Source organism: Cryptomeria japonica, chromosome 3 (genome assembly GCF_030272615.1).
Source record: "Cryptomeria japonica chromosome 3, Sugi_1.0, whole genome shotgun sequence".
Classification (NCBI taxonomy): Eukaryota; Viridiplantae; Streptophyta; class Pinopsida; order Cupressales; family Cupressaceae; genus Cryptomeria; species Cryptomeria japonica.
Genome location: NC_081407.1, coordinates 54826091 through 54843866, shown reverse-complemented (window position 1 = coordinate 54843866; position 17776 = coordinate 54826091). Strand labels below are relative to the sequence as shown.

The following is a 17776-nucleotide window of genomic DNA, read 5'->3' as shown; positions in this document are numbered from 1 at the left end:
ATCACCAAGAAATAAGTGTTGGCATAACTGATGAAGATAATGATGGAGAGATTATTGGCATATGGAGATGATGATGAGATGAGAAGATGACCGGTAAAGTTATTGTTGGCATAACTTGTAAAGTTGATGGAGATTGTTGGCTAGATGATGATGATATAGTTGTAAGTTGTTTGATTACTTTATTTGTATTGTCATTGATGGCAACCATGTTTGTTGAGTCATCTAAGACATCTCGACCTATCGGTATAGCCTAACCGGTAGAGGAATCTGTTAGACAACAAAACTGCTCAGTTGTTGTAAACAAGGTAAACATGAACAGTGCGATGATCAAGACACCGGTACAGATGATCTGTGAAGAGTTAGACGTTGCGGTTTGGAATATATGTTTATGACATTGGCATGAGTCTGTGATTGCAACCACATCAGCAAATTCAGTATATTGAGTAAGTTATGATTGACTATCATAAACTTTGTGAAGGAGAATGTATACCGGTAACAGATCTTTAACCGGTAATGATTTTTGGTTTGGCTGTGGATCTTATCATGTTCATAACTTAGTGATTACATGTCAGATTCCATATGTAGTGATAAGATGGTGTTTGAGCGTGTACAAGGATCAAATTTCTTGGGAAACAATAAAGTGCTTAGTAGAATGTGACAAGGGTTTGATTGCTTATCAAATCAATGTGTTGTGATCATTCAACGGTGGAAACTCTCTAGAAATTTGTTGTAATGATCTGCAATGATCAGTAATAATATGTAATGTAAATTCATTGTATTTTGAATGTAGTTAGGGTTATGTAGCCGACCTAACTAAAAAATATATTTAGGGTTAGTTAGAGAAGAGACTGTGTGTCAATGATTTGAGGTGGTGTTGCTGAACCAGATTGAAGTGTCTGTATGTGTGTAGAAGAGGTTGAGCTGAAAAGGATCTGTACTAGCAAGCAAGGAAGTGCTATGATAAAATCATTTGCCCTATTTTTCCCTAACAGTTACAGCAGTTTGAAATCCCTTAATTGGGTGGATCCTAACAGGTCTTATGTTATAAATCCCTTCACCGGGTGGCTCATTAGCTTGAGTTTAAAATCCTCTAACAAGGTTATTCCTAACAGGGCTGAGGCAAATCCCTTAACCGAGTGACTCCTAATAGGGTCTGCTCTTAACCGGGCATATTGTAAAGCTCCTAACCGAGCTAGGCTTTTAACCGGGTGTATTCCGAAAGAGTGCAAATATTTTGTGGGTGTTAATTCCCACCGTGGTTTTTCCCATTTGGGTTTCTACGTGAAAAATCTTTGTGTTCATATGGTAGTTGCATTATTGGTTTGAGCATTTTTACTATGTTTGCATGTTGATGAACACTTAAGTGAATGGTTTGGTAAATCTGGTAACCAGAATGTTTGAGTAGCTACCAGTACAGTTTTTTGAAGTATTGCAGAATTATTTTACTACAGATTCACACCCCCCCCCCTCTCAGAAGTAACCGAATCCTCATAATAACAATAAGTATGCTGAAATTCTTGGTATTATGGATGACTTCGTCATGTGTTGCATTAGTTTTGTCATTGATGTCAACACTTATCTTTCTAGAGGTCTACATTGTTGAATTGACACTTTGGTTATATTGATTTGATGTTGAACCAGCACATTGTGGTCCCGGTATGGATATTGGCTTATGCATAGTCATCGGCAGCTCAAGAAGTTGATGATGACTTGTTATCATCTGGAGATAATTTGGTTATGTCAAAGACATGGATTGGATGTTTACATTTGGTGTTTTTCTTATTGGACTAATCGGGTTCACATATCTGCCTTAACCAGCAAATAGGTCTAGGTTATGGACCGGTACAAAATATCATGTTCCAAATCAGCACGACACGTTTTGGAAATGGTTTATTGATTGGATAATGTGTAAATGTATTAAGACCGACATATTGTATTACATCAAGACTTATTTTATAAATGTAATATCTTTAGGGAGCCGACCTAATCATGAGGTCTTAGGTTTTGTATAAATAATTGTAAGATGTATGAGTGTGTGTGAATATTGAAGATCATTATGAAGAGCAAAAAATAAGCAGATCCTTGTGCGAATCACGCAAATATTATCTGAAGGTTGAAGGAAAGGTTATGAAAGTGTTCGACACTCATGGTCAGAGCTTAAACCGGTACTGAATCCAGCATTGCAGATGCTATACTGAAGCAGTACATTGTTATTGGATTTAACCATCCAATTGTAGTCAATGTGACTCCTATTTTGTGATTGAGCAGTGAGCTCTAGGCAGTTGGCCTTTCTGCATCTGCAGACCCCTTATTGTATTCACTTACTATTTGCAGTAGTATCATCTGATTGTGGGTAAGTTTTCCCTCCGTGGTTTTTCCCCTTACAGGGTTTCCACGTCAAAATCTTTTTGTCAAGTGCTGCTGATGTGTTTTGCTTTTTGTTTCATGCATTAAGTTATACCGGTATTAATATAACTGTTAATCTATTTTTCCAACACTGAGTTTTAAGTTGGAATAATTAGTTTTGGGTTATAATTTATTGACAACTGATTCACCCACCCCCTCTCAGTTGTCCTTCCCGGTTCCTAACAAAAATTGCCATTCTACCCCTTGATAAAGATATTGATCGGATTCAAAAATCAGATTACATCATTAACAGGATTGAATTGGGCAAACAGACTCATGATTCAACTTCAGGGGACGTTCAATCAGCTTTAGATGCTCTTGTTGCTAGGTATGATGAAGACAAGGTTAAAAAGGATAAGTTCAAAGCACAGGTTGAGCAGCTTACCATTGTGCTAATCAAGGTGACCAAGTCTTCAGAAGCCATTAAACCAGTTACTTAATCACTAGATGAACAAGTTATGAAAAGGGTTGAGCAAGCAATATCACAAAGTAGAGCAATGGGAGAATGGATGGACAAGTTGAAGCAAAAAGTGACTGAGCAGCCTGTCCTAGCTTTACTGGATTATAATAAAGTATTTCAAGTGGATTGTAATGCAAGTGGAACAGCAATAGGAGCAGTCTTGAGTCAGGAAGGGAGAGCAGTAGCCTATTTCAGTGAGAAATTGAATGATGCGCGGAGGAGATGTTCAATGTATGATCAGGAATTTTATGCCATAGTTCAAGCCTTGAAGAAGTGGAGACATTACATGTTGCCTAAGGAGTTTGTGTTGTATACAGATCATCAAGCTTTGCAGTATTTGAACAGTGAGAGTAAGTTGAATCAGAGACATATTAGATGGGTAAAAGTCTTGCAGAGTTACACCTTTTTGTTGAAGCATATAAGTGGAAAATCTAACAAAGTTGCTGATGCATTGAGTAGGAGAAGGAATTTGCTGACAGAGATGAGAGTGACAGTATTAGGATTTGAAGAATTGAAGATGTTGTATGATGATGACCCGGATTTTGCAGAACCTTGGAAAGCATGTAGAGAACCAGTTATGGTAGATAGAAGCAAGTGGTTGGATTACTTCATTTAGGATGAGATTTTATTCATAGGAGTTCAGTTGTGCATACCGAAGAATTATGCGAGGGAGAATCTAATAAAGGAGAAACATAGTGCAGGATTAGCTGGACATTTTGGCATTGACCAAACAGTAGCATTGGTGAGTGACAAGTACTTTTGGCCCCAAATTCGTAAGGATGTTAAGAGATATGTGCAAAGTTGTAGATTTTGTCAAGTTGCAAAGGGTAGTAGTCAGAATGTGGTATTGTATATACCTTTGACAGTACATGTAAGACCTTGGGAGGATATAAGCGTGGATGTTGCACTTGGATTGCCTAAAACACCAAGAGGGAATGATTCTATATTTGTGGTAGTGGATAGATTCTCGAAGATGGCTCATTTCATACCTTGTAAGAATACATCAAATGCATTGCATGTCGCAAACTTATTTTTCAAGGAAGTAGTGAGATTGCATGGATTAACTAAGAGCATAGTTTCAAACAGAGACACTAAGTTTATTGGCTATTTTGGGAGAACACTTTGAAAGAAGATGAAGACAAATTTGAAGTTCAGTTCTACTTTTCACCCACAGACTGATGGACAGATAGAAGTAGTTAACCGGAAGTTGGGATTTGATCCTTCCAAAAGCAAAGTCTGCCTACAATAATTCACTAAATAGGAGTACCGGAAGAACACCTTTTGAGATTGTTACCGGAGTGCATCCTAGAGGTATATCAAAATTGAGATGTTAGCAGTGAAGACCGAAGAATTTCAGAAGCAGAAGACTTTGCAGATTACATGGCAGCCTTGCATATTCAGGTTAAGAAGCATTTGGAAGACATGAACAACAAATATAAGCAAAAGGCAGATGAGAAGAGGGGGCATAAGGAATTTGAAGTTGGCGACAAAGTGATGGTATATCTGAGAAAAGAGAGATTCCCAGTTGGAACTTATAACAAATTGCAGATGAAAAAATTTGGACCTTGCAAGATTTTGAGGAAGTTCAGTTCTGGAAATGCATATGAAGTGGAGTTGCCAGATAATTTGAGTATTTCACCTGTGTTTAACATTGCAAATATTCATGAGTATCATGAACTAGAATTCAGTGAGGACAGTATTGCAGACTTGGAGAAACAGTTTCCCCAGAAGGAACCGGATCAGATTGAAGAAATTTTGGAAAGTAGGATTGGGTGTAGTACCCAAAGCAATCAGTATAAGGAGTATCCTATGAAGTGGAAAGACAAACCAGTTGAAGATTCATCTTCGATTTATCAAGCAGAGGTAAACCGCCTTGGTTTTCCTCTAACCCCAACAAAGTGAGAGGCTCACTTTTTCAATAACCCCGGATGTCTGATGCAGGAGTATCCCCGGTTCATAGAAATCTTGCATCAACCAAAAATATTTTCTTTCTATTTTTCTTTTTGTTTGCAGTTTCAGCTTTTCTTTGTGTGTGCACTGGTTTTGGCTCACCGGATCCTATCAAGTTGGATTCTACTTCAAGACTTGATCATCTTTCTTATTTCTAGACCGTATCGCATTTGCATCATTTTACGGCAAGATATCGCTATCGGTTTCCTTGACAGTTTCCTGTTACTGGTTGACAACTTCTTGTTACCAGTTGCCTGGACCTATTTTTGGTGATCTACTGGAACCCCTTCTGAATCTTGCGGAACCTTCGACATTGATTCTGATGTTCCTTGGCATGTGGCCGACCTTTTCTCGCATTCTACACTTCATTCTTTGGATTTTCAGGAGGAATCTCTTGGCGGAGGCCGACCTTGTTGACTTTACACGTTAGGTCTTGTTCTTCCGGTTTTGATCCCTTTTTGGGTCGACTGGCTCCTTTGGATTGTATATATAATTATAATTGCGCATTGGAATGGAATCAATCAAAGAATCAAGTAGCTAGGCTGAGCGTAGAAGATAGATCTTAAGATCGTATATATAATTATAATTGCGCATTGGAATGGAATCGATCGAAGAATCAAGTAGCTTGCCTGAGCGTAGAAGATAGATCTTAAGATTCAAGGTCCCGGTTGTGACCTATTCTGTATGTCCCACCAAGCTTGTGAGTCGGTTATGGTGTAACCCATTTGTTACCGGTTTGTTGTAATCAATTTTCATGAAATAAAACAATTTGTTCTGCATTGCCTCTATCATATCTTTGTGTTTCCGTTGTGTTATTCTTGCTGACCAGTCCGGATTGATCTCTTTGAGGTCCCTCCTAACCGGTGATTGCTCCAATACCCCATGCTCATTTTCGATCCAAACATCTTCCTTATCTACCAACCTCTTCTTTAGCTCCTCTGGTGCCTCAACCTGCTTCTCTAACCTCTGACTCTCTTTGTCTTTCTTCCTTTGCTTCAAATCTACACATTGTATTTGTTTATTGCTCTCTTTCTTCTGCAACTCTAATTTGTTTCTGCCAGAAGACTTCATCCGGTTTCTCACCATAAGTTCTCTATCATCCAGTTCTATCTATCCATCAGGTTTATTTATCAAATCTTTCTGCAAACTCATGTCACCTTCTAGTATTACCTTTGCAACCAGTTTCTCAGTACTGCAACCTTTTTCAAGACTCGTATTATTCACCTCCTTCTCTTTCTCCTTCAAATAAGTCAATGTGAACTTCTCACCATCCTTCTCAATAGTGACTAGGTTTCTTCTACAGTCATAAATAGCTCCTCTATCAAATTGCCAAGGTCTTCCCAACAAGTCATGACAAGCACTCATAGATACAACATCACAAAAAACTTCATCTCTAAAAGGCCCAATATTGAAATTCACCAAACACTGTTCCTTTATTTCTATCTTTTGAACATCTTGTCATCAACTTACCTTGTAAGGAAAAGAATGCTCAAGCCTTTTCAATCCAAGTTTCACTACCATCTCTTCAGATACCAAATTGTCAGTACTTCCACTATCCATAATAACCTTGCAAAACTTACCACTCGATTTGCACACAGTCCGAAAAAGACTCTTTCTCAGAGTAGGTTCGGTATCCTCACTGCTCTCCTCCATCATGACTCTTCTTATAAGGGATTCTCCTTGCTCTAGTATATAGTCAGGTCTGGTAGCTTCACTTTCCGATTCCTCATTTGCCACACAACTTCTTTCCATTCCCTGCTTACATTCTTAAAATCTATGTCCGGTTTCTCCACACTTGAAACATTTGCCAGGAAATTCTCTATCGGCATTGCCAATACCTTTCCTTTATGTTTTTTGTTTCTTTTCTTTACTTCACTTAGGTTTTGATTCCTCCTCAACATTTTGCTTCTCTGTACTCATTTGTCCCTTGAATCTCTCCTTTCCTCTATTCGGTTGTCTTCTTCTCATCTTCTCCTCATCCTCCAAAGCATATAGATAGGCTTCTTACACTGTGGAAACCTTCAACATACTCATCTCATCCTGAATGTTAAATGCAAGTTCATTTATGTACCTCGCCACCTTTTCTCTATCCATCTCTCTATGTCCAGATCTAATCATCACCTTGTAGAATACCTCAGTGTACTCTTTCACAGTCATGTTTCTCTGTTTCAGGTTCTGCAACTTCTTGAACAATTCCATCTTATAGTCTCCTGGTATGAACTTGGCCTTCAATCTTGCAGCCATCTGTCTCCACCGGGTGATTTTCATTTCACCATTCTCCACTCTATCTTTCTGCAATTCTTTCCACAATAAGGCAGCATGCCCTTTCAACTTAGTATGTGCCAACAAGACTCTCTGCAGGTCCTTGACATCCTCGAACTCAAAGTAGTCATCCAACTCTCCGATCCAATCGATCAGATCCTCCGGGTTCAGCGTTCTAGAAAAGTTTGAAACTTCCACTTTATGAACTTTGCTCGCTTGCACCACTGCTCTCAAGAATCTTTCCTCTCTTCCATCTTCCGGTTCTTCAGCTTCTTCTGCTTCAAGCTCTTCACTGACTTCTTCATACTCATCCTTAGATTCAGGGTTCCTCCACAAACTAGCCAATGCGTTTCGTATTTCGTTCCTCACTTCATTCTTGAACTCCTCCATCATCTGCTTTACCCTCCAAGGGTTTGTCCTTCTAGGCGGCATCTCCTCTTCCGCTCTGGTGAACTGCCTCAACTCGGCAATCTGACTACCGATTTCAGTTGCCTCTCCTCGGTGATCTATTGAACACATGCGCAACCTGTCTCCAATCGGCGATCTATTGAACACACATGCAACCTGCCTCCAATCGGCGATCTGTCCACCCAAAGGAACACCTCAAGGTTCGCAAACAACTCTTCCACTAACCGGTTCATAACCAGCTCTAATACCACTTAATGCAGCCATAACCGATGAAACCCTCAAAAGAGAATTGACCGACTTATGCAGCAAGAGTAACACAACGAAAGCAACAAGAAAACATAGCAAGATTATAGAAGAAGATCATATTATTACCTTAGAATTTCCGGTAACCAAACAGTTATCATCATATAATCATCTCAAAACATCTGTTAGTTAGCCGGTTACATGCAGGCTTCAAGACAGATACAATCCAACCGAGACTCTAAGAATCAACCAAATGACTAAATGTGAATCGCAATCCTTATACTCAATTCTAATTCCTCTGCCCCTACAAATGATTACATAATGCTATATAAATACCCTCCGGAACATATCTGGGTCGGCCTCATAAGATTACATTTACCAATGCTGGAAAATGAAACGTGTAACTAGGTCAGCCCTAAGAATTAAAGAAATCCTTCAGGAAAATAACAACCAAGAAGTGCGGTTCAGCAAGAAGGTCGGCCACACGCCAAAGAACATTGCACAAGACCCAATATAGATCCACATGCCAAGAACAGCTCCGGTAATGAAGGAAAGTTAACCGGTAAGCACAAGAATGGTCTCGGAACCCAGAAACAGTCAACCAGGAGCGATAACTGACTGGAAAAGAATCCAAATGGACTGTAAATCTGGAATTAAGCACATGAACCAGCCTAGAAACTGAAAATAGGATCTGCAAAGAAAAGAAAGCAACTACCGATACCAACCAGTAAGAACACATAAAACTGCATATTGAACTAAACCAAAACCAAACTGAAAGGAAATATTTTTGGTTAATGCAAGATTGCTCAGAGATCGGGGATGCTCCTGCATCGGGATGAAATGTCACCTGGATGCTCAATGAACGCTTGATGATGGATACTTGTGATGAAAAGATGTAGATGTAAAAATGAACAAGAAGAATGATCTTGTATAGGGTCCTCAAGGTATTTCCCTAATTAGGCCGCCCTGCAACGGTCAAATTAAGATATTGTGATCTAAAACCAACGAGCGGTAAAAATGTGCATTGGGATATTCAAATTTGGGCTTGGTTCGGGAGGACAAGTGCACCCCGGGCACTACTTTCCTAGGACAAGGGCGTTGCAGGTGCCATTGTCTACCCAAAACACAATGAACAAGCCAGAGATATGGTGCACATAGCCCAACACAAAGGTTTAGACCACCATGTGAATAGATGACATCAGTTTTGACGTAAAAGGTTGGAAATAGACTTGGATGAGAACAAAAATGGGTCACACTAAGGCAAGGGCACAAAAGGTGGTGTAGATTGTACAGGGTTACAATTTATGATGCTACACATTCATGTTAAGCACCCTTAATATATTTTGTGGGAGCTATAAAAATAGAATCAAAGACATTTCATCTACTTCAAAATTTAATGATGATTTCTTGTTTCTAAGAATTTTATGTTGAATTCCAATCCATCTACATTTCACATCTTCTCCTCTTGGCTTGAATCTGAACCTCACGATAACAAATGACATATTGAGTCTCAAATCCATGTTTTATGCTTAAAGTTAGTGACCTTGATATGATTTGATTGAAATATTAACTACCATTTAGGTCAAGGATCTTCAAGAATTTTTTGAAGAACATTATGTAAACATGATAGATACAAGTCAAGGAAATTAATTCTTGGGTGTCATATTCATGGTTGTGGAGGAAGTAGTTGATGAATTAAATGAAAATTTATTGGTGCCCATGCTAACAGTGAAAGTTTTGAAGGATGATCTTCCCCTATTTTGTATAGAAATTTAGTCCAAGGAAACATTATGTTGTGCCAAGAACCATAACCCTTTTTTTAAGTATATTGTTGTACAACAAATTTAATGAAACATGTCCTATAGTGTTATGTTAGTGTAGGTAATGTCATTACCTAGCTAGTTAATTGCTAACACTTTCTAGATTGACCTATTCACACATAATATTAAGTACACTTAGGTATTTTATGATTTGTCTCACCTCATGTGTGCTCACTTTGTGAGACACCTTAAAACATACTTTCCACTCACTCGAACACTTTTCAAGTGAGTTGACAAGTGTCTCATCCTTGAAGGGATAGTAAGTCGTGTCCAACTTGCCAACCTCCACTTGCTTGCCTATGTATGCAAGCCTCTATGTATATTTATACATAACTCTTTCATAATATCATCATCTTGGATTTTGCTAAAAAAAAGAACACTATTTTTTGAAAAAGTTAATGTTTTGACATTCCTTACATAATAGACCTTGATGCATTAAAAAAAGCACTAAGTTATAAAGTGCCAAAAATTAGGGGGTCACCTAATTTGAATAAAGGGAGTGTCTTGATTCGTGCCTTTGAGCAGTTTTGTGAGTTGTGCCATGAATAGTTTCATATTTCCCATACTATTATTCCTCTTGAAAGTTTGTCTTGAGTCATGTCTTTGAACACTTTCATGAATTCACACCTTTAAGAACTTCCACACCTTACTGATCACTATATGGAGATGAAAATGTTTCTTATGGCATGCATTGCAGTCTCATCATCACTACATATGGCGATGGACAATATATTATATATGAAATGCATTTTGATCTCATCACCTATTACTACATGTGAATCCATAAATGCTTCACAAAAAGCATCAATGATTCCTTACAACAAGCTATGCATACTAGTTTTAAGCACTGCAAGTTTGAAACTAGTATGACAACATTTAGTCTTTGGATCATATGAAAAATTTAAAGACATTTATATTACTTCCTACATATCTAAAATGGGAAGTCATCTTGCACACATTTGTGGTCTTGTTTAGCAAGTGTGGATCATATTTAGTATCCAATGTCAAGCATCTACCAACATTACAAGAATCACATTATGAGGGCACTATATAGTCTCTCATTTCTCTCCTAGGGGGAGAACATTCATTGCACATTGTGATTAGAAGTAGTCCCTGGCGGCTCCTCGTCAATCATTGTATCACTTATCTTCTTCACTTGTACATTTCTCTTATGGAGATGATTTTCATTCACATTGGGTTTTCTCCTTCTCTTCTTTATGATAAATTTGCACATGATTACCTAACATGGCCTACTAGTCAAGACTCATCATCATGCATATATTACTCCCTAAGTTGCACTTAAGGAGGTTTTTCATGTAAATAATGTCATTACGTAACTATTAAATTGTTAATGCTTTATAGATTGGCCTATTCAAAATAAGCTAAATTTTATTTAGGTATTTTAGATACTTGTTAACACTATGTGAGACACCTATTCATACACACTTTTCACTCACTAGAGCACTTGTCAAGTGAGTTAACAAATGTTGCATATTTGGAAGGAAAATCAGTTGTGTTCATCTTGCCTACCTACACTTTCTTGCCTATATATGCAAGCTTATTTTGCATATTCAAACCAAATTTTTGATATTATTCATTTGGCTTTTGTATGGTCATGGTTTGTGGATGTTTGGTGTTTTGTTGTTGATCTTGGCGAGTCACAACATGTTCGTAATTTCAAAAAAGGAAGAATTTAGATTATATTTAATTTGGAAATCCCAAGCTATTAAACAATTAACTTCATAAGATGTTGTAATTTTATGAGGTTGTGTACAGTCAATAAAATTTGTTTTCCATGGATTTGTAGAAGATTAAATTTAAGTTATTCAAGGCTGTTCTATATGGTATATTCCTCTTCATTCATAGGGGTTGGAAAAATTAAAGGTGTTAGAGCTACTTATAACAAATTCTACTTTGTTAGTAAAATAGCATATTGTGTTATATTGTTTATGGTTTTTCCAAACTAGATCATGATATTCTAAGATCATATCTTTAAAATCATCTAAAGTGAGGTAAGTCACTTGTGATCTTTTGTATATCAAACCTCCACATAAAATATGGTGATTATATGTGCTTGCATTATTTGATAGTTTGTCCTATAAATTGAATCATCTTAGGCTCATGATTTTGTGACAACCCTATTGATTTATTTGTTTCAAATATATTAAATATTGTCTGTAAGATAACATAAACTTACTCTAAACTCTCTTTTCCCTTATATATATATATAATTGCTTGCAACAATGAATCTATATTATATTTTCTAGAAGTTCCCACATAACCCCTTGAGTGCAACAAAACTCACTAACCTTTGAAGGAAACTAAGTATTCCTTAACACATTTCCCAATCCTTCGTGGATGATTTCCCCATTTTAAAGAGGAACACATAACCCCATTTTAAAGAGGAACTATACCAATCATGTTGTCTTTTTATTTACATCTACAACAAGTAAACCACATTGGTATTCCAAACATGTCATATGATAGTATTAGGAAGAGTTTTTGTTGAGCTTGAGGTCAAGTCTCCAATGAAATCGGAGATGTAAACCTCACCCAACACCTAAAAAATTCTTTGACATTTCCAACTCTATTTTCATCATAATTTATTTATTGGCCGCTACATCAATATAATTAACTACTTTTATTTCTTTCTAGACCTATGGGACAATTTTGGGAATCTAAAAGTATTCACTTAATATTTAGAAAAAGACAACACTCTACATAATGAGTTCTTGACTTTTTTTTTTAATTAAGTTGACAAGTTATACATAGATTTCAAATTCTTTACACAAAGAAAGTTATCAATCAATTTAAACATTTGTATGCCAATGACATGGAAGGAGCAAAGAAAACTATTTAACTCACTTACCATTAGTAATATGCATACCTTTCAAAGGATTTTCTTCAATAGCTACTTCTTCAAGATAGTTTTTGTTTACTATAAAGGAGAGGAAATAGAGATTATTTCTTATTTACGATATTTCTATTCTAAATTATATATTATGTTTTATTTTATTGTTTGATAAATTTAATGACTTTCTAAGAATAATTCAACTTGTCATACTCTTTATCAATAGTAAGCGTAGACATATAAAAAATTTGTAGACTACTTTTAACTGTCGTTACTTTTATTCTTTCTACCTTGACCCAAGTATCCCTAGGACATCAAATCCAAAAGAGAAGAAAAGTGCATAACTTACCTTTTCCTCTCTCATTAAATGTTAATTAAACTAGATTTATGTAAAGGATACTCTATGTGTCCAATTATAACTCTCAACCAAGCAATATCCATGCACATATCATAATATGGTGATAGATGGACAATATGCCTCACTTAAATTGCATCTAATAATGCCCAATTTTCATCTATTAGGTTGAGTGTTTGCATATTACGAGTTATTGATTCCATGGACACTCATATATCTCAACCTTAGTCTAAATTAATAAAAAAATAGTCCATTAAAAAACAATAATATGATTAAAAATCAATTTAAAGCAATGAGAAAATTAAAAATAAAACTAGTAGGTGGATTATCCTACAATATTGTGTCCCATATTTTTCCATAAGTGAAATATTGAAGTCAACATTTTAAATCAAATTTTAACTTCCTCTCAATTATAAGAAATAGACCATTAAGACTTGACAAAGTGAACAATTAAGATTTTAGAAAAAAATTTCGATATTAAAAAACATTGTCTCAGTTTTTAAACATTTTTGAATAGATTTTTTTTAATACATTAAAGCATGTATTCCTTAACACATACTTTGTTTAAGAAATATTTATTCCAACATGCATACTTCTTTTAGAAATAGTTTATTGCCAAATTCATATTTTCCTAGAAATAGGTAATTTCATAAACATAGACCATTGGTACACATATCTAGGGGATGTATATCTTATTATAATTTTAGTTCCATTTTTTAAGGGCATTAAAAAAATAAATTTAGGAATAGTAAAAACATATGTTCACTTAAAAATAGAAAATAAAATAAAATATATTAAAAATTTACTGTTTGGAAATCTTAGGTAGACGGTTACAATTCTACAAAACCTAATGTAAAGGTGTCTCTATTTGATGGCTTGACCCTTGCTTTGAAACAAAAATTTATTTTGAAACTCTACGAAGACAAAAAAAACTTTAAAATATTACAAAATTAGTTTTTCAATATTTTCTAGTTTGACCATCTCAATAGCATCCAAAATCTTGACCTATTTTTGATCATGAGACCCATTTGAAGAGGTTTGAATAAATAGAAATAAGTACCCAAATTGAGGAGTTACATATGACATGTTATGAAAGGTATAAGACCATCTTCTAAAAATAGCCTAAAAGATTAGGGCAAACTTGAGCATTAGAATTTGTGCCATTTTATGGCCATGAATTTGGTGTCTAGTTTTGAAAACCATTCCTTGTTTGTGGTTTGATATTTACCTATAAATTGAGTGCTTGGTATGGAGTGTACATAGTTGATTTGGAAGTATCATTATTCTATTACTATTACTCTAAAGTTGTATGTTGGTGATATATCTATAAGGGAATGTCCCTCTGAATGCATTGTAACCTTCATTGTCCATCCCTCATTGAAATACCAACTCTCTTTGTGACTAGTCCATCTTCAATATAAATGTGGCTATTCTCCAATGCCCCTGAATCACAATATAAATGTTTAAATATAATCCACATATCATAATTTTCAATAATTTGAACTGTTAACTACCATTGAACAACCTAAAGAAATATTTTTATATTGGATAGTGTGCATACTCTCCACATTATTGAAATAGTAACTCCATAGAGATCCAACACATCCAAACAATAACATGCACCTCTTTAATTTGATTTCTTCATACTTGCCTTTTTTTCAAACAAAACTCCAATGAAACAGTCAAATATTGCACAATCGGAACCAAGCTGAAACAACACCTTGAAGTGCCCTTCCTGTCAACTATACTACCTACCCAATATATACTACCTACCCAATATGCATCGAGCTTCACTCCATCGTGCTGAATATACCTTATCCCATAATCAATTGTGCCTCGAAGATACCTCAAAACATGCTTCGCAGCTAACCAACGCACACATAAAAATTAGGTTCCACTATAAATTAATTGAGTGAATTCACTACAAAACAAATGTTTGGCCTAGTGTTGACCAGATACATGAGAGAGCCTATCAACTGTCTGTATAAAGTTGGGTTCACCGCCTCTAATTTGGGTTCACCGCCTCTAATTTGGAAGCATCAATCTTCTTCCAGTTGGTCACAAGTGGCATGGACATGGGCTTACAGTTTTCCATCCTAAATCGCTTCAAGATATCAATTGTATACTTCCCATGTCCAAGGAAGATTTCTCCCTCTTTCTGTCACAACTCCAATCCCAAAAAGTAGTGCATCAAACCCAAGTCCTTCACCTCAAACTCTCCTGCAAGATCCCACTTGCAATGTGCTATGAGTTCTTCTGATCCTGCAAGAAACAAGTTCAACATATAACACCAATATGAGAAGCTCGCCTTTCACTGAACATGGTACAGGTTTGGATCAGCATCACTCTTGGTGAAGCCCACACTTTGCAAGTAACCATCAATACGTGCATACCACGCCCTTGGAGCATGCCTGAGCCCATACAATGCTCTCTTCAACCTGCACACATGAGAATCCCTCCCATACACTTCAAAACCCTCTGGTTGTTCTATGTAACTTGGACAACACGTGAAAGAACTTCTGTTTGGCAATTTAAGGAACAAAAATTGTGGTATGTAGTGCAACAGTCTGCAGATATTAAATGCAGCAATTAATAAATATTAAGCCATAACCGATAGAAATTATAAAAAATTGCATGACGCAATTGGATTCCTTCACCTATATCTTCACTAACAATCTACTGACATCCACACAAAACAATTTACTCGCCCACACAAAAAAAAATATGATATCATGATTTGTTCTCACGACACAGGCTTGTCAAGATGCCCAGGTACAAGATAGACATATAAAAATAATGGGAAAAGAAGAAGGATAAATCCAAGCATGTTGATATGAGACATAACATATAAAGGAACTATAAAAGAATACGTAATAAATTAAAATGAGTAAAGTGATCAAATGTCTAACAACCCACTTTTAAGATTCAAAAATCAAGATAGACTAAGGACTAACACTAGGATGGATAAACATGGCAAGAATCCCCCCTATAATGTGAAGTCTCCAATGAACCGCCAATCTATGTAATTAGAGTGATGCAGATGGTACAATTTAAAAATCGCAAATCATAATGATATGGCTGTATTTGATCCATCTTCAATTTTATAAGAGATCGTACCCACTCATAATGTATTCCAACAAACCATGTATTTGATCCATCTTCAATTTTATAAGAGATCGTACCCACTCATAATGTATTCCAACAAACCATGTGTCAGAGAGTAAAACTGAATAACGCATACTATTATTTACAAATAATCTTTAAAAACCCCAAATTCTGTTGCAAAAATTATCTAAAAATGTGAACTCACTTAATTCGCAAAGCTCTCAAAACTTTATTTAATAAATGTCACGCGCACACACAAAAATAAACCACTACTGGTTAAAAAAAATATTAAAATAGATAAACTAAAATAAGCAAAGTGAGGCACTTTTCCCGCCTCCATTAGAATCTATTCATTCTGAGCGCGTACGAGATACACAGAATACTCTCTGGATTTGCGAAATGATGGCAATGCAGATTTTAACTATGAATGAGGTAAAGAATGGGAAGCTTTATGAATCGCGGTACAAACTTGAATAATGTAATCAGTCGATCTAAACGTACATGCACTGCATCAATACTATGCCTTCCAGATTGCACAGAGATTAGAAAAGCATGCTTTCACGCACAGAAACACCCAGATTTTCTTCGTTTCTTCATTGTACTAAATAATACTAACGAGGAGTAAGCGATGTTTGTTCAACATAAATATTTTTAAAAAAAATCTAGTTGTAAACAAACTTTCAAATCTGTAAAATATAATGTTTTTTGTTTGATTTTTTGTGGTTTAAAAATAATTAGGATACAGTTCATGAAAATTTAATTACTGAAAATTTTATGAAAAACTGTTAGATTTTGCAGATTTAGAAACTGTACAAAATACCATTTTTTTGTAAAGTTTAGCCCCTTCCAAATATATATGAATATATAAATATAAGACATAAAATATAGAAAAATATAAAAAAATAAAAATAAATTAAAATACCTAAAGTGAACATATGTTTAACAATCCCACTTTAGCATACACATATCAAGATAGACTAAGGCTAAACGTTGAGGTATTTAAAAATGTAAACGCAAACATGTAAAATATATTTCTTATTATCTGAAATCTCCAATGAGCTGTCAATCACTGTAATTAAATCTCAAAATTTTCCTACCTTCGGAAATAAAATAAAAAGTAATTTGTCATCGTTTGGAGACTACAAACCAGAGGGCAAAGGGTATTCCTTACCTGGGCTTTGCAGACTCGTACAGCTTCCCCGTCGGCGAAAAAATGATAAGGCCAATTTCAGCATCGCAGAGAACAGAAAGCTCCTTCGCCTTCTTCAACAGTCCGCCCTTGCGTTTGGAGAATGTAACCCGACGATTTACAGGGTTTTGAATCTTTTTCAGATGCACCTTTCCCCTCACCATTCTATTCAATTCGTAAATGCATATAGGTACCTATGTGGATTTCCTAGTTTCTAAAACCTAATTAAATAGCCGATACTCACAGTCTATGCTGCAAGAAAGAGTCTTCACACAAATAAAAGCTCTCCACCACTCAATCACCAAATGAAGAGTTTTACACACGTTTGTATTATTAAAGTGAACATCGTACTTTTTTAACCCTCCATCACTCAAATTTAAAGCCTGCACATTTTGACGCAGGAAATGTCACCTCAGTAACTGCTGTTTCTGACGTAAATCTTGGACTCTTGTACTAATTTTAGATAAAAAGAGGAAACTAGGATCGGGAAAAGCTACAGGTTTTTTCGACATCGTAAAAATCGCTATAACCGTGCAGAACTCGCGAACAGCATTCAAGTTAAATTTGACGGTCATCTCTGGCCTTCAACGAATCCATCAACGATGGCTGCAAGTTTAAAAATGAGTTTGGCAGTCCTATGTTAAAACATTAATTCATATGTGGTAGGTCTTAAGTTTAGTTTATTGTAGTTTCCACCAATAAAAATTGATTATTATTTTTACTTTTC

At 35.8% G+C, this 17776-nt stretch overlaps 1 protein-coding gene across 3 annotated transcripts in view; it reads right to left on the bottom strand.

Moving 5' to 3' along the window:
• Nucleotides 1-17555, bottom strand: part of LOC131032844 (truncated transcription factor CAULIFLOWER D) — a 134508-nt gene extending 116953 nt beyond the window's left edge. Inside the window, exon 1 of one of the 3 annotated variants that reach the window (XM_057963931.2) lies at nt 17032-17555. In XM_057963931.2, the coding sequence (XP_057819914.1) occupies nt 17032-17213 (182 nt within the window). In that variant the 5' untranslated portion in view covers nt 17214-17555. The remainder of the gene's footprint in view (nt 1-17031) is intronic. The other 2 variants (XM_057963924.2, XM_057963939.2) reach the window with 2 other exon arrangements.
• Nucleotides 17556-17776: the final 221 nt, after the last annotated feature.